This window comes from Gossypium arboreum, chromosome 3 (genome assembly GCF_025698485.1).
Source record: "Gossypium arboreum isolate Shixiya-1 chromosome 3, ASM2569848v2, whole genome shotgun sequence".
Taxonomy (NCBI): Eukaryota; Viridiplantae; Streptophyta; class Magnoliopsida; order Malvales; family Malvaceae; genus Gossypium; species Gossypium arboreum.
In genome coordinates this window covers 78,571,099-78,589,251 of record NC_069072.1, presented here as the reverse complement: position 1 = coordinate 78,589,251, position 18,153 = coordinate 78,571,099, and the positions used below count along the sequence as shown (strand labels likewise).

Below are 18,153 nucleotides of genomic sequence, written 5' to 3'. Positions count from 1 at the left end.
AACCACGAACTCTTTTCCTGATTCGGGTTGTACTAATACTAGAGCCTCAGTCAACAACTTTTTTAACTTCTCGAAACTCTGCTGACACTTATCCGACCACTCAAACTTAACTTCTTTTTGCAATAACCTCGTCATGGGAGTGGCAATTATGGAGAAATACTTTATAAATCACTGTAATAACCAGCCAAACCCAAAAAGCTTCTAACCTCGGTCACATTCTTTGGTGGTTTCCATTCAACAATAGAATAAACCTTGCTGGGGTCAACCCTAATGCCATCACTCAAGACAATGAAGCCAAAAAATCTGACTTCACGAAGCCAAAACTCACTACTGCTTTGCATTCATATAATGACTTACAATATTAGCCATTTTTATGGCCTTATACAAAATGAGTTAAATGCTAAAACAAGCCAACACCTTTGGCCCCAAAATAATGTGACACAAAAATAAAATCAAAGATTCCTATACATGCCATAATCAAAATGATAAAACTAGTTATACTAAGAGCGTTGAGGATAGTGCGACTGGCTTCTCCGACGTAGGCAATGATCCTCGAACTACTTTGGCGGTACTAAAAAGAAAATAGAAAGGAAAAAGGGTAAGCATAAGAGCTTTGTAAGTACATATGTGCAAATAAGTGTAATTAGAAATACATTCCTTAAACAATGGCTTATCATACTTAAATGATATATAATTTTAACCTCACTATCTTGCTCTTCCTTCTTTTACGCATACTTACTACATCTCATCACATACTATGGTTTTGGTCTGAGAGTTTAGTATATGTACTTGTAGTTACCCGTAAAATAACTCAAGTTCATTCTCTCTATTGACATGCCTCATTAGAAGTATCGCCAATCCATTCATTGAGTTACCCCCTTTGAACACTTGGAAATATCAATGAATACACAAGTAGTTTACTCCTAAGTACTATACAAGTAGCCAAAGGTAAAATCGTAATTTTTGCGAAGTTTACGGGCAAAACGGTCATTTTACCAAAGTATGAGTCTTAAGTTGATTTGAATGATTTGTGTATTAAATAAACTTCGCAAAAATTACGATTTTACCTTTAGGCCTGAAAATTAAATTTTATCGAATTTCCTTAATAGCCAAGCCTAACCAACCATTTATTTCACTAATGACAACCCCAAATTCTCAATATTTCACAACATTACTATCTATTTTACAAACTTTATAAAATGGTCCTATTAAGGTTTCCATGAGAAGTCCTTTCACAAAAGTTGTTCACTCAACAACCAAGACTCATTTTCTTCCATAAAAACTCAGTAAACATACAAATCCTTTCATGTTAAGTCCCTAGACTATCAATAATTTCACAAAATAGTCCCTTCAATAGCTAGATTAAGCTTTAGAGGTCTCAAAAGTACAAAAATTATCAAGAATAACCCTCAATTTGACTTACTTGCAAGTGGCTAACTTAACTGAAATTTCAAGGCTTCAAAACCTTTATTTTTACTGAGAATTTCGGTGAAGGAGAAGAAGTGAAATGGGTGATATCATGTTTTGTTTATTTTATTTCTTTTTAATCAAACAAGTCACCAAATTTTTACCTAACATTGACTAGCCTAATTCTTTGTCCCTATGGCCGGCCATGCTGCATTTTAAGGGTCTATTTGCCTTTAAAAACCTTAAATTTTTGGCTCTCTAGCTATTTGGTATGTCTATCAAGTGAAATTAAACTTTTAACCTTTATGCAATTTAGTCTTTTTTAGCAATTTAACTCTCAAACACTAAAATTTATTCACCAAATTTTACATGCGCCTTTATAATCATGCCGTCACACATAAAATAATATTAAAATAATTTCTTTGGCTTCGAAATAGTGGTTCCTTCCGACTAGGCCCAAAATCGGGCTGTTACAATTTCCTCTTTTAGGGATTTTCATCCCCCAAAAATCTTACCGGTGAATAAATTTGAGTATTGGTCTCTCATAGTCTCTTTGGGTTCCCATGTGGCTTCCTCAACTCCATGTCTATGCCATAAAACCTTCACGAGTGTTACACTTTTATTCCTCAATTTCTTGACCTCTCGATCCAAAATCTTAATCGGTTCTTCACTATAGGTATATCTGATCTAATCTCTACTTCAGTCGGAGAGATTACATGTGAAGGGTCAGAACGGTATCGGCGTAACATGGACACATGGAACACGTCATGGATCTTTTCCAATTCTAATGGTAAGGCCAACCAATAAGATACTAGTCTTATTTTCTCTATCACCTAATAAGGTCCGATAAAACACGGACTCAATTTACCCATTTTACCAAATCTGAGAACCTTTTTCCAAAGAGACACTCTAGAAAATACTTTGTCGCTGACCTGAAATTCGATTTCCTTTCGTTTCAAATCCGCGCAGGATTTTTGTCAATCCAAAGCGGTCTTTAAACAATCACGATTCACTTTAACTTTTTCTTCAGTCTCCTTTATTAAATTGACCCCGTGAATCCTATTCTCTCTAAGCTCGGTCCATTACAAGGGCGTTCGGCACTTATGCCCATACAAGGCTTCGTAAAGTGCAATTTTCAAACTCAACTGATAACTATTCTTATAAAAGAATTCGACCAACGGTTGATACTTCTCCCAACTGCCTTGGAACTCCAGGACACAACAACGCAACATATCCTCAAGGGTTTGAATTACTCTCTTAGACTGACCGTCAGTTTGCGAATGGAAAGCAATGCTAAAATTCAACTTTGTCCCCAAAGCTTCTTGCAACTTTTTCCAAAACCTCAAAGAAAACCTTAGGTACCTATATGAAATAATTGACAAGGGCACTCCATGAAGCCTCACAATCTCAGAAATGTACAAGTCGGCTAGCTTATTAAGCGAGAAGTCCGTTCGAACTGGGATAAAGTGAGCCGACTTTGTTAGTCGACCAACAACAACCCATACGACATCTTTCTTCCTCGGAGTTACCAGCAAACCCATCACAAAATCCATAGTAATTCGATCCCACTTCCACTCGAGGACCATGATAGGCTGAAGTAAACCCGAAGGCACTTGGTGTTTGGCTTTCACTTGTTGGCACACTAAGCATTTTGATACAAACTCCGAAATGTCTCTTTGCATCCCCGGCCACCAATACATATTCTTCAAATCATTGTACATTTACATACTTTAGGGTTTACCGACAAAAAAACACTATGTGCCTCAATTAAAATTTTTTGAATAAACTCGGTATCCTTAGAAACACAAATCCTATCCCGAAATTTCAAGCAACCATTGGAACCAAACTGAAAATCTGATTCAACACCCAATTCAAACTGAGTTCTCTTGGCTAATAATTCACTATCACTCATCTGAACTTCATGAATTTCTTAAAGAAAATCGGTCTAGAATCGAACCATCTTCAGATAAGGCCAAATGGGCGTTCATTGGACCAGTGCAAATAATGATTTTCTACTCAATGCATCGGCCACCACGTTCACCTTTCCTGGATGGTAGTCAATAATCAACTCATAATCTTTTAATATTTCTAATAACCTCCGTTTGTCAGATTTAAATCTTTTTGAGTCATTAAGTACTTAAGACTTTTGTGATCTGTGTATACATGGCATATCTCTCCGAAAAAATAATGTCATCAGATCTTCAAGGAAAACACTATGGCAGCCAACTCTAGGTCATGTGTCGGATAATTCTTCTCGTGAGGTTTCAATTGTCTCGAGGCATAAGCTATAACCTTGCCTTTCTGCATAAGCATGCATCCCAAGACATTTAGAAAAGCATCGCTATAAACCAGGAACTCTTTTCCTGATTCGGGTTGTACTAATACTAGAGCCTCAGTCAACAACTTTTTTTACTTCTCGAAACTCTGCTGACACTTATCCGACCATTCAAACTTAACTTCTTTTTGCAATAACCTCGTTATGGGAGTAGCAATTATGGAGAAGTCCTTTATAAATCACTGTAATAACTAGCCAAACCCAAAAAGCTTCTAACCTTGGTTACATTCTTTGGTGGTTTCCATTCAACAATAGCAGAAACCTTGCTGGGGTCAACCCTAATGCCATCACTCGAGACAATGTGGCCTAAAAATCTGACTTCACGAAGCCATAACTCACTACTACCTTGTATTCATTTAATGACTTACAATATTAGCCACTTTCATGGCCTTATACAAAATGAGTTAAATGCTAAAACAAGCCAACACCTTTGGCCCCAAAACAATGTGACACAAAAATAAAATCAAAGATTCCTATACATGCCATAATCAAAATGATAAAACTAGTTATATGAAGAGCTTCGAGGATAGTCTGACTGGCTTCTCCGACGTAGGCGACGATCCTCAAACTACTTTGGCAGTACTAAAAAGAAAATAGAAAGGAAAAAGGGTAAGCATAAGAGCTTTGTAAGTACATATATGCAAATAAGTGTAATTAGAAATACATTCCTCAAATAATGGCTTATCCTACTTAAGTGATATATAATTTTAACCTCACTATCTTACTCTTCCTTCTTTTACGCATACTTACTACATTTCATCACATACTATGGTTTTCGTCTGAGAGTTTAGTATATGTACTTGTAGTTACCCGTAAAATAACTCAAGTTCATTCTCTCTATTGACATGCCTCATTGGAAGTATCGTCAATCCATTCATCGAGTTACCCCTTTGAACACTCGGAAATATCAATGAATACACAGGTAGTTTACTCCTAAGTACTATACAAGTAGCCAAAGCTACCTCGTACTTTGTAATACTTGCATAATTGAACCACTCATGGGCCTTTTCACCTAGTCAGTACCTGAACCCCATAGCTCTATCATGTAATGCCCAGTCATTGAGCTACTCACGAATCTGCACACAAAGTCAGTACCCGAACCCACATTATATATTTCACTTGTCTCATGAACTCAGACTCAACTCATGAGTTTAGACCACTCAAATTTTCATGACTTACCTTTTGTATCCTATACTATTTCCGAGGTTCGACGGGATCTCGTTTCTAACCTGATGCTGTCACATTAGTTCATAATGTAGGTTACTCTTATATCTCATTATTTATAATTTCATGGTATCGAGTAGATTATGATACGTGGTAAAAACAAAACATTTAAAAGTAAGCTACAATGACACACTACTTACATATGTTCTTACCTCGGTACAAAATGATGGGAACGAGCCTAATCCTCGTAAATTTTGTTCTTCCCTCGATCAAGTTCCGAACCACGTTTCTCTTGATCTAAAATGTCAAAAATTAGCTAATTTAATACACAAATCATTCAATTCAACCTAAGACTCATACTTTGGTAAAATGACTGTTTTTCCCGTAAACTTCTCAAAAATTACGATTTTACCCCTATCACTGAAAATCAAATTTTATCGAATTTCCTTAATCGCCAAGCCTAATCAACCATTTATTTCACTAATTACCTCCCAAAATTCTCAATATTTCACAACATTACTATCTATTTTACAAACTTTACAAAATGGTTCTATTAGGGTTTTCATGAGAAGTCCTTTGACAAAAGTTGTTCACTCAACAACCAAGACTCATTTTCTTTTATAAAACTCAGCAAACATACAAATCCTTTCATGGTAAGTCCCTAGACTATCAATCATTTCACAAAATAGTCTCCTCAATAGCTAGATTAAGCTTTAAGGGTCCCAAAAGTACCAAAATTATCAAGAATAACCCTCAATTTGACTTACTTGCAAGAGGCTAGCTTGGCTGAAATTTCAAGGTTTCAAAACCCTTATTTTTGCTAAGAATTTTGGTGAAGAATAAGAATGAAATGGGTGATATCATATTTTTTTTTATTTCTTTTTAGTCAAACAAGTCACCAAATTTTTACCTAACATTAACTAGCCTAATTCTTTATCCCTATGGCCAGCCATGCTGTATTTTAAGGGTCTATTTGCCTTTAAAAACCTTAAATTTTTGGCTCTCTAGCTATTTGGTATGTCTATCAAGTGAAATCGAACTTTTACCCTTTATGCGATTTAGTCCTTTTTCGCAATTTAACTCTCAAACGCTAAAATTTATTCACCAAATTTTTCATGCACCTTTATAATCATGCCGTCACACATAAAATAATATTAAAATAATTTCTTCGACTTTGGAATAGTGGTTCCAAGACCATTGTTCCAGCTAGGCTCAAAATCGAGCTGTTACATTAGGGGTGTTACAGGCAGTTACACGGCTTAGCACACGGCCTGACACATGGACGTGTGAGGCCATTTTGAAAGGTACACGGCTTGGCACACGGGCATGTGGCTTGGCCATGTGACCCAAGTCACAGAGTTGCATGGACACGGGTATGGGCTGGGACACGGCTATATGTCCCTACTTCGAATGTCCACATGGCTGTGTGACCCCTACAGTTGAAATTTTTCATTTTGTTCCGAAAAAAATTCTTTATATTTCCAATTTAGTCCTAACTTGTTTCTAATGTGTTTTTAGTGTCTCGAGGGTTCATATAAGGGACAATATGTATGTTATTGATTGACTTCGATCTGATTGATGTTGCGATATTAAATGTTTAAAATTTTTGATAGTTTTGAAATGTAAACTCCAGTAATGCTCCGTAACCCTATTTCGAAAATGGATACAGGTCAGGGGTGTTACAAATATGATTATTTTGATTCTAGATCGGGATACAAATTAATTAATCTATGCATTTAGTTGAGTCTGAACCCGATTAATAAAGTTATAACATATGAATGGGTTAAAGGGAATCTGAATTGGATGGATATCGGGATCAAATGACTCGAACACAAATTGCGATATATAAATGTCGTTAACATGTGAAAGACCATATGAAATAGTTAAATGAATCTGAGGGCCGGTAAGGAAGGATAAAAAAAGAATTAATTTTATTCAGAAATAAAATTTCAATACTCAAATCTTTCTCATTTAAATTTCAGGGACAAAATTTCTTAAGGAGGGGAGAATTGTAACAACCTAAAAGTATCAGGGGTGAAGAAAAATGCAGTTTCGGGACCTTGTTTCTGAAAAGCCAAACACATAAATATTTTTATTAAATATTTACGGAGTTTTCTTTTATAGGTGAATTGAATTTTGATAGGTAATTTTACTGAAAAGGTAACTAATTGTCTCTCGCTAAATTTTTGGATATTTTACTAGATCGTTAATCATTAGTGCAGTGTGATCAGTTGCTCAGAGAAGAGAACTCATTATGATATTTGCATAATTAATAAAAAAAAATTCATCACTTAAAAAAAAAAGCTAAATGTATTACAATTATTACAATTAAAAATTCACATACCTTAAATCTATTAAAATTTCCCCATAAAATACCAACACAACAATCTCAAAACTTCAAATAACACAAAAAAAAATCTTATCTTATTTTGTTTCCCTAAAGTCAGTGGTGCGGTGGAGGGGGGACCATTAAGGTTTATATAGGGAGAGGGGGAGAAGAAGAAAAAAACCAAAAGGCTTGACGCAAGTGACTGATTAATCAAATCGTTGTTAAGTGGCAGGCCGATGCAGCCAAGTTGGTGGTCGACACCGACCTGCCACTTGACGGCGATTTGACCAATCGGTTACATGCGTTAGACCCTTTTTTTCTTCTTTTCTTTTATCATATTTTTTCTTGGTTCTTTTTCTTCTAGATCTTACATATTTCTTCTCGCTTTTCCTTTTTCAAACTTTTTAAAGGATTTTTTTTCTCCATCACGACATACTAATAAACAGAGAAAAGAAAAGAAGAACAAAAAGGAAAAATATATAAAAAGGGCTTGACGTGCTTAAGGAGACACCAACTTGCCACCTAACGCTGATTTGACTGATCGATCACGCGCATCAAGCCTTTTTTTCCCTTTTTTTCTTTCTCTATTTTATTCATATTTCTCCCCAGTTTTTTTTCTTCCAAATCCTACATTTTTCTTTCCATCTTTTTTTTTTCAAACTCTTTAAAGAATTTTTTTCTCTTTCATGGCATACTACACGTTATTTTTTTTGTTTGTTTAACAACCCACCATTTTTTTTCTACATCATTTATTCATCTTCATTTCAATTTCTTCCTAAATTTTATTGTTTATCTTTGTTACTGTAACAGCCTAATTTTCAATGGTGTCGGAACAGTGATTCGAGATCACTAAATCCGACAAATGAGTAGGAAATATTATTAATTTAGTGAGTATAAGTTAAATGTGAAGTTAGGAAAATTTTTGAAATAGTGAAATGTACAAAAAATATATACATATTAAAATAATTAGAATTGAAAACGAGGTATCGAGACCTCGGAATTTTAATCGAGCCATAAATATTTTTATAAATATTTATGGAGTGTTAAAAGTTAGTATTAAAGTTTCGTCAAGAAATTTTAAAGTACTGATAGCTAATTGAGCAAAAAGGACTAAATTGTATCAAATGCAAAATTGTGGGAAATGATTAAATAGCTTAAATGATAAAAGAAAGAGGGTTTAAAAGGAAAATAGACCCAAGGTCTATTTGGGCTGGACGGCAAGAGCATGAAATCACCAAGAAAATAAGGGCAAAATTGGAAAATTACAAAATTTACTTAATGAAGCTAGGACTAAAGTGGAATTATCTATTTCTCTTTATTTTTCTGCATTATCATCAGCAAAAACACCATGGAAGAGTTCCCTTAAGCTGGTTTTTCATATTTTTACTGCAAGTAAGTTCAATTCTTGACTAATTCTTGAAATTTTTGTGTTTTTGTGACTTTTACAACTAGGTCCATTTGTTGAATTCATTAGTTCTTGATTCTATGAAAGAAATTGAAAGTTTCTATGAATATGTGCTGGAAGTATATGATGATTTGACATAGAATTACAGCTTTAAATTGTTTATATGCTGATTTTATTGAAAGAATTGAATAGAAAGTGAATGTTTGGGACCTAAATTGTAAAAAGAGTTTGAAGTTAGAGTTTTATGTGGAAATTCTGAATTTCAATAGTTATGAAATAACTTATAATGTCTAGAAAAAGAATTAATTGAGAAAATTATCTTAATTGAGGGGTTAATTGAGCAAGGACTGAATTGTATGAATTGTGAAATTTGGGGTAAAATGGAAATCAACATTTTGCACTAAAACTGTTTTGGGCAGCAGCAGTAATTTAAATTTGAAAAATTACCAAAAATTGTATAAATCGAATTAGAGGATGAATGAAATATGAAATTAAAGCTTGTTTAGTCTAGTTTCTTGTAAAATAAATTATGTAAGCAATGGAATTGTAAATCATAAGATACAATAACTTTTGTGAGACAAGGTCAGAATGATTTTGGGTTCCCCTGTTCTGACTTTGGAAAATCATCAAAAATTGGAGAAAAATAATTAAGGGATTAAATTTATGTGTTTAAAATCCTTAAAGAGTCTATTTTCAATAGAAATAAGCGGGAACATCATCCGAATCTCGTACGATGAGATAAGTAATCCTTAGTGAAGAAGGGTCAGAACTGTCAGACAGCAGAATAGGGGCAACTTTAAAGAATAAACTGTACTTATTGGCTAAACCAAAAATTCTGAAAATTTTATGGTAATAAGATAAGTAAGTATAGTTTCAGGGAAAATTAGCGGATCTTAATTTTGAGTTCTGTAGCTTAAGATATAAATAATTTAGTGACTATGACGCAAATGGACAGTTTTGAATATACATAAGTAAATAGTGAAATTATTGATAATGTTACTTGTTGCATGTTATATAAATTAAGGATGTGGAATGGAGAGGAGGAGGAGGAAAATATGTATGAATATTCAGTTAGCATGGCTAATTTGTATGTTTTAGGCTCATGGACTAAATTGAATAAAAGTAAAATTTTATGGGCAATTTTGTAAAAAAAATGTTAGAAATGACCAATTTGCATGAAATGGATTATTTTATTATTTAAATTACAAAATTTAATGAAATTATTAATTTAGCTCAAGATCAGGGAAAAACATGTTTTAAGGATTAAATTGAAAAGTGTTGAAATTATGGAAAATTCTAACATTTTATAGAATTCATAGGTTGTTATCAATTTGTGTGAGAATAACGGCTAGAAATAAGGATTAAGTTGCAATAATTTTATTTTATTTTAACTTAAGGATGAAATCATCATTAATTAAAAGTTTAGGGGTAAAATGATAATTTTGTTTAGAGCATTAGTTGAATGTATTATAACATGAAATAAATGAAAACGACGATCAAATTTCTTTATAAAGATCCGGATGACTTGAATATGAGACTTGAACGTGGAAAAGAAAAGATATCGGATTAATGAAATATTTGATAAATGAATCGGTAACTCAGGTAATGCTCCGTAACTCTATTCCGGTGACGGATTTTGGTTAGGAGCGTTACAGTTACAATTTTTTCCACACCGTCATGAGTTCACGCTTTTTTTCCCTCTCTTTCTCTTCATTTTTTACCAGTTTGTTTTTTTTTATCATTTTCTTTCTTCATTCTTTCTTGGTTCTTTTTATTCTTCCCAATTTTATATCAGTTCGGATACGAATTAATGTTTAAAGGTTAAGAACTATAATTCGTTTTCTAATAAGCTAAAAAACTTTTATTTTTATTTATCAAACTTCTGCTTACATTAATAATGGATTGAAAACTTGACCATCTCCACTATCATCTTAACTTTTATTTCAATAATACTAACTACAATTAGAATAATCACATTACACAATTACTAATGTAATTTAATAAGTATTTTCTCCTATTTCATTATCTTTTGCTTGAATTAAGTCTATCGAAAATCCTGTGATATTCAACTTTGCTTGATTTGAGTCCGTCAGGAATCTCGTGACCCAAGGGTGCTTCTAGTGAGATAAGGTTCGGTCAGCCTTCATCTAATGCATTACCTTAATAACTAGAACTGTTGCCGCACGAATACTACCATAAACTTGTGCCCACCGTAATCAACACTTTCTCCCCTAAAGGGTTTCCTTGATAGCATAACCAATTTGAACCCGTGACCGCATAACCATAGCAAAAAATTTCTCATTACTCTCAATTGGGAAATAAATTTTGTAGGTGATGATACACTCCCCAAATGACAAATGAAATATGTTTGTGTCTGAGCTCCACCGAATCACTGTTAAACAAGACATACCTTCAAACTATCAAAATTTCTAACTAAAACACAAACACAAACACAAACACAAACACAAACACAAACACACACACACACACACACACACACACACACACACACACAAAAAAAAAAATCTTCCCTCCCCGTTTTTTCAACATTTAAAATTTTTATCGTGTTCTCTCCTCTACAACTAATCCCAACAATTTCTCCTTTCATCTCTTCAACATAAAAAAAAATTACTTCAACATATGCTGATCTTTCATTGGGTATGAGTTTATATGGACATCGATGCCGTTGCACAGCCTAGCAACACCCAAAAAAAAATCCATATTTATTGACATCGATGTCGCCAACAAGAATGGCGACACTAATTTTTTTTTATAAATTCATTTGGTATTGTAAAAGAGAGCGACGACACTCATTAAAATATTTTTCTTTTTCTTTTTCTCTCGAAATACTCATATTTTAACACAAAAAATTTATTATTATTTTAAAATGACCAATCATTGTGTCATTATTAGGGGTGGTATCGTCAATGGGTATAGCGACACCAGAGTGCACTATAAAAAACAAGTTATTCTCGTACAAGATTTTGAATTTGGGTAATTTTTGTAATTAATAAATTCTTTTAAGTTAGTTTCTAAAAAAATCCTAAATAAACTCAAATTAATATATTTATGTTAAAGTGAAGTCTTGAAATTTATGCTTAAATTAAGTTAGCTTTAGTTCCAAATGTGTTCCAAGTAAGGGATGTTACAACTAAACACTAACTCAATTAAGAAATTACAAAAAGGACCTTTTGTATTCAAAACAAATTATATGCACTTTTAATTCTTTTAATTTAAAAAATAAAATATACTTATTCTAAATTTAAACTCATGAGAATTAAATTTTATCCTTACCACACAAATTCTAATCTCATTTTATCTATAATTTAATTTAATTTTTAATGTGTTACATATGGGTGTTTTAAATACGAATATTAATAATAATACCGGTGGTTAACCTTGTTACTATTTTTGAGCTACGCTGTAATTGTTAAAAGGGCCGAACGATTATCAAAATTAGGGTTTATTTTTGAAAGAAATTTGTTGGATTAGGCATAAAAACCTATCAAACCTTCACCGGCACAAAGTTATCGGATATTTCTTGCTCCACTGTCTTCGACTTCGCTGAAGCGCACTGATTCGACGTTACTCTAATTGAACAAATGGCGTCTAATCGACCTCTCTCTGCTTCTCGGGCTTGAGTTTGAGCTCTTGCAAGTTGCCGCACTGAGTCAGGTCAGCCTTACCTCGCTCTTATTTTTCATCTTTGTTCATGTTTCTCCTTTCAAGGCGTCTCGATTTTCTATAGATCCAATTTGTTTCGATATTCAAGAACGGTTCGCCGAGGGAGGGGGTATTGAAGGCGCCTTTTCTTTTTAATAATTGATTCTGTAACTACTTAAAGTATGGCTAGAAGATACAATGAATCGAGCAGCGATGATTCGAGAGATGAGAGTGGGGAACGTGGTAATCGTCGCAAAAGGTATTCTAGGTCAGATAGGGAAAGGGGAAGACGAGAAAGAGGAAGAGAAAGAGAACATGGCGATGAGAATGGGGAGAAGCGGCAGAGGGAAAATTCTGGATCTTTTGGTGAAGAAGAAGGCAAGCGTGCTAATAGAGAGAGGAGCGAAGAAAGTGAAAGAATTCATGCTGATAATGATAGTAAGGATAGGCAGAGAGAAAAACGTCCTAGATCCTCTGATGAAGAAGATGGCAAGCATTCCTATAGAGATAGAAGGGGTGAAAGAGAGAGAATTCATGACGGTGATGATGATGGTAAGGATAGGCGGAGAGAAGAAGGGTCAAGATCTTCTGATGAAGAAGATGACAAGCCTTCCTTTAGGGATAGAAGGCATGAAAGAGATAGAATTCGTGAAGGTGAAAATGATTCCAAGGCTAGGCGGAAAGATACACAGGAGGAAAGTTCTGAATCTTCTGATAAGTCAGAAGAAGAGAGGCGAGCCAAGAGGGACAGGAGTGGAAAAAGGGATAGACGTCATAGGCATGACACTGGACATAGGGATTGGCATAATGATAAGCAGCGGGAAGAAGATAGGTATAGAAATAGGGACTGGTGGCGTCATTCACGGCATGATTCTGATGATGATGATCGCGGAAGAAGGTCCCATAGAAATACAGAACTTGAGAATAGAAGTCAAAGGAGAGACAATGATAATCAACCAAGCCGTAGAGACGGAGATGATAATAGCTTTAAGGAGAAAGAGGAAGGAGAAATCAAGCAGAAACAACCAGCTTTTCAGCAAACCAACTTGAATGGTGATACCTCGAATTTAGGTAGGAGTGGAGGAGTTTACATTCCTCCATTTAAATTAGCTAGAATGATGAAAGAGACACAGGATAAGAGCAGTGTTGAGTATCAGCGATTAACATGGGATGCCCTCAGAAAAAGTATCAATGGTCTTGTTAACAAAGTAAATGCTACTAATATCAAGAATATTATTCCGGAACTCTTTGCTGAGAATCTTATTCGAGGAAGAGGTCTCTTTTGTCGTTCGTGCATGAAATCTCAGATGGCATCTCCAGGTTTCACTGATGTTTTTGCTGCACTGGTGGCTGTTGTTAACACCAAGTTTCCTGAGGTGGGGGAGCTATTGTTGAGAAGGATTGTTTTGCAGCTTAAGAGAGCATATAAGCGGAATGACAAGGTGATTAATTGCCCCTTCACTAATTCTGATGATTTAGGGTTTTTTTTTTGTGTGTGTGTGTGTGTGTGTAACTGACTGTTTCTTGTATTGGACAGCCTCAATTATTGGCAGCTGTTAAATTTGTAGCTCATCTTGTGAACCAACAAGTGGCTCACGAGATTATTGCTTTGGAACTACTCACTGTTTTGCTGGAAAACCCTACTGATGACAGTGTTGAGGTAGCTGTTGGTTTTGTTACTGAATGTGGTTCCTTACTTCAGGATCTTTCACCAAAAGGCCTACATGGTTAGTGTTACCATTTGAATCATGTATTTTCCAATGCAGTACTTTTACCCATATTACTAAGATTGATACTGGTTTAAGTTCCATAGTATTATGGTGTTGGAATGCTGAGATGTATTGTGTTGCATTTTGTTAATTAGACATGTAATGCATGACGTATCATTTTTCCTTGGGGATGTGCTTTTTTCTTGCTTCAGCTTTTGGAATATACTAAGAACTTTATTTGGTTGACATCCTTAAGTGTGGTTACAATGCTGGTAAGTAATATGAGTTAGCTTTGAAAAAGTCACTGTATACTGGTTTTAAAAATATTTCATCCCCAATTGTGAAAAACGATATCTGTGATTCTGATTCTTTTGTTTCTTTTTTAATTTTTCATAAGCTTACTTATTTTGCATTGACTGCTGCAAGAAGCTTTTTACAAATCAATAATAGAAATTTTGTTTAATCTGAATGTAATTTTCTGTGAAACAAAATTGAGGAAAAAGTTTTAGCTATTTCTTCTCTCTACTTAGGTGATTCTAGTGTCGTGGTATCTTCTTCGACATATTTATTTCCGTTGTCAGTTAATGTTTCCTGTTATGTTTACAGGTATTTTTGAGCGTTTTCGGGGGATTCTTCATGAGGGAGAGATAGATAAACGTGTTCAATTTCTTATAGAGGGCTTATTTGCTATAAGGAAAGCAAAGTTTCAGGTATGATTTTCCCTAAATAATTTTTTGAGAGTCCTGTGACAATTTTAAGGTCACATATCTTTTTATCTAACAAAGGAACAGCTCATCATTTTGTATTCCGTTTATTCATTTGCAGGGTTATCCTGCTGTTCGTCCAGAACTAGACCTTGTTGAGCAGGAGGACCAATTAACTCATGAGATCTCTCTCCAAGATGAGATAGATCCGGAGATCACCCTTGGTATGTCTCAAAATGTATCTAGCTATTGATGAACTGTACCTGTTTGATTAATTCCGTCTGGTGTGATTGTGAATACCTGTAATTGTCCTCCTGGCAGACATTTTTAAACCAGATCCTCTATTCTTGGAGAATGAAAAGCGCTATGAGGAGTTGAAGAAAACCATCCTTGGTGAGGACTCCGAGGATGAAGAGGGTTCAGATGCAGGTTCAGGTGACGAGGATGATGATGAGGATGACGATGAATCTGACGAGGAAGATGAAGAGCAGATGAAAATACAAGATGAGACAGAGACAAATCTTATAAATCTCCGGAGGACAATCTACCTGACAATCATGTCCAGTGTAGATTTTGAGGAGGCTGGCCACAAGCTGCTGAAAATTAAGCTTGAGCCAGGGCAAGAGGTAAGGTGATAGAAATGATTGTGTAATGTAATAGGTCAATCAAATCTGTTTCTCTTTCCCTGAAAAATGCACTATTACCTTTCTGGCATTGCAATTATCTGTGTTTTCCCCCTATCCTAACTAAACTGAGTAGCCTAACTTTTCTAGCATCCCTCACTAAACTGAATAAATTTTCTTATTTTATAATGTTGCATTCTAAGAAACCTTTTACCTTGATTTTGGTATTTCAGATGGAGTTATGCATTATGCTCTTGGAATGCTGCAGTCAAGAGAGAACGTACCTTCGATATTATGGCCTTCTGGGGCAGCGGTTTTGCATGATCAATAAAGTCTATCAGGAAAACTTTGATAAATGCTTTGTTCAGCAGTATTCTATGATCCATCGGCTTGAAACAAACAAATTACGTAATGTGGCAAAATTTTTTGCACATTTACTGGGCACTGATGCTCTGCCGTGGCATGTTCTAGCCTACATACGCTTAACCGAGGAGGATACAACCTCATCTTCTCGTATATTTATCAAGATTCTCTTCCAGGTAAGTTAAAAGAGAGCTTTTATGTTGATTTTGAGGTCAACCAGTTGATATATACTTTTTAATTGTTATTGGTAAAAGCTTGTATGTTGATTTTCGTACTTGGTATTGGTACAGGAGCTGTCAGAGCATCTTGGAATCCGCAGACTGAATGAGCGGCTCTCAGATCCTACAATGCAGGACTCAGTTGAATCTATTTTCCCGAGGGATAATCCCAAGAACACAAGGTTTTCGATCAACTTTTTCACTTCCATTGGGCTTGGTGGTATAACTGAGAATTTGCGGGAGTATTTGAAGAACATGCCCCGGCTTATCATGCAACAACAAGAACCGGCATCTGAATCAGAATCAGGTGATGAGTCTGGGAGCTCTAGTTCATCGGATTCAGAAAGTGCTAGTTCAGAGCCGGAGTCAGATTCGTCAAGTTCTGATGAGGGTGAGAGGCGCAGGAAGAAGAGAAGGAAATGAGGTATAATGGCTGCTGCTTAATTGAGGTGTTTAGTATCAAACTTGTGTATGATATATGTCTCTCTGATATATATTGCATGTGTTGTTTTTATTCCTTTAGCGGTACTTTGGAATGGATATAAGAACAATGTAGGTGTAATTTTGTATTGGTTTAGAGTCGGATGATTAATGACCACTGTTTTCCAACCTTTTTAAGATTGGGATTTGGGATACTTCTTGTTTTTTAGAGAATAATTCTTTAATTCCATAGTTATTACATTTTCCCAGCGGATGTATCTATAACTACCCCTAACTAATTGTGGAGTGAGCTAAGCTATGGCATTCATTTTGATTTTCGGGGGTTTTTTGGACAACAAATCTTTGGTCTCTCAATATGTTCAAAAACTTATTTATGAACTTTATGGGTTTACAATAATCTTTCAGCATTTCATAGCCAACTTCCCTTTCGTGTCATGTATTGAACTTTTGCTTCTTTCTTTTCCTTTTTTTTTATTTAAATTTTACGTTTTAAGCAAGAAAAAAAAACCTAAATTCATAAAAATTTTGATTTTTCGAAAAAAATATAACTACAAATCTTTTCTACAATTAGCTTTTAGTATGTTATTCACAATTATTTCAACTTCATTTAAGCTATAATGATTTAATTTAAAGATTTTAGTTATTTCAACTTTATTGTGTTTTATTTTCTGTAATTTTTTATAATAGTATATGGGATTATTTTTTGGTGCATTGCGAGTGGGAAGAAAAAAAATTCACAAGCAAGGATTAAATGAAGACAAGTGTCTTAAATTGCATTTAAAAATTTTAAAAAGGATATTTCTGTATCATACTATTTGAGGAGCAAAGGCTCATTTGAGGTAGGCAGAAGAATGCTCTCTTCTTTGGGAAAACCACTAGGTATAGTTATCTGTCCATCAAACAATTGTAGTAACATTGGAAACCCTGAGGTGATTTGGAGTTAATCGATTTAGGGTGTGATTATATTCTTTCAAAATTGGAGAATAGTGAAGATTATGAGTATGTGATTAAAAGAGGGCTATGGTTCCTAGGACGACATTTTTTCACAATTTAAAAATGGACCCCAAATTTCAGGGCATTAGAAGCCTCTTTTGACTTCGTAGCAGTCTAGATACGATTGTTGGAGCTGCCCGTAAAGTATTACGACACACGAATTCTCATGAAAATTAGGAAGAGTCTTGAAGGTTTACTAAATGTGGATAAGTGAATAAGGTATGTTTGCAAGGTTATGTACTCCAGTGTTTTTTACAAACCATTGAAATTTTTTGTTAGAATTGAAGACAATAAATACAATATGAAGGGATTGATACCTTGTGCTTTAGATGAGGAATGGTTGGGCATAAGATCATATTTTGTGTTTTAGTTCATACAAAATCTTTGGGCAACGCTACACAGACACACAAAAAAAAAAAAAAGGAAAAAAAGAGAAGGGAAAGCATATCTCAAAAGCTCATGGTGAGTACAACCCTATAACTCCGGCAAAGGCAGATAAGATACCAACAGGGAATGCTTACAAGCTGTATATGTTATACCAAAAAAAAAAAAAAGAAAAATCCAAAATAAGGTTGAACCTGAAGGACTAAACACAGGAATAGTCAAAGCTCTAAAGATGAAATTTTTGAATAGGGCTCTTTGCTTTAGGTAAACAAAAAGATTGCAAAGAACACTTTTCAACAAGTCAACAGAGCCCTTTTAGGAGAAATCCCCACAATAACCAAAACGAAACTCTGATGACCTAAAAAGTTTCCTTATTGAAGATAAAAAAACTTGGCCTCCAAAATTAGTCTTGCAC

At 34.6% G+C, this 18,153-nt stretch overlaps 1 protein-coding gene across 1 annotated transcript; it reads left to right on the top strand.

Moving 5' to 3' along the window:
- The first annotated feature begins 12,008 nt into the window (after positions 1-12,008).
- LOC108489328 (uncharacterized) lies at positions 12,009-16,609 on the top strand. Its single transcript, XM_017793787.2, has 7 exons — positions 12,009-13,745; positions 13,841-14,030; positions 14,619-14,722; positions 14,838-14,940; positions 15,038-15,342; positions 15,573-15,878; positions 15,993-16,609. The coding sequence occupies exons 1-7, from the start codon at positions 12,486-12,488 to the stop codon at positions 16,341-16,343; spliced, it is 2,619 nt and encodes an 872-aa protein (XP_017649276.1). The 5' UTR covers positions 12,009-12,485; the 3' UTR covers positions 16,344-16,609.
- The last annotated feature ends 1,544 nt before the right edge of the window (positions 16,610-18,153 follow it).

Excerpts from the sequence above, each read along its gene's own strand:
- LOC108489328 (XM_017793787.2), top strand. The coding sequence starts at position 12,486 with ATGGCTAGAAGATACAATGAATCGAGCAGCGATGATTCGAGAGATGAG. Across the intron at positions 13,746-13,840 it reads CATATAAGCGGAATGACAAG|CCTCAATTATTGGCAGCTGT; the intron begins GTGATTAATTGC and ends TGTATTGGACAG. Across the intron at positions 14,941-15,037 it reads AGATCCGGAGATCACCCTTG|ACATTTTTAAACCAGATCCT; the intron begins GTATGTCTCAAA and ends TCCTCCTGGCAG.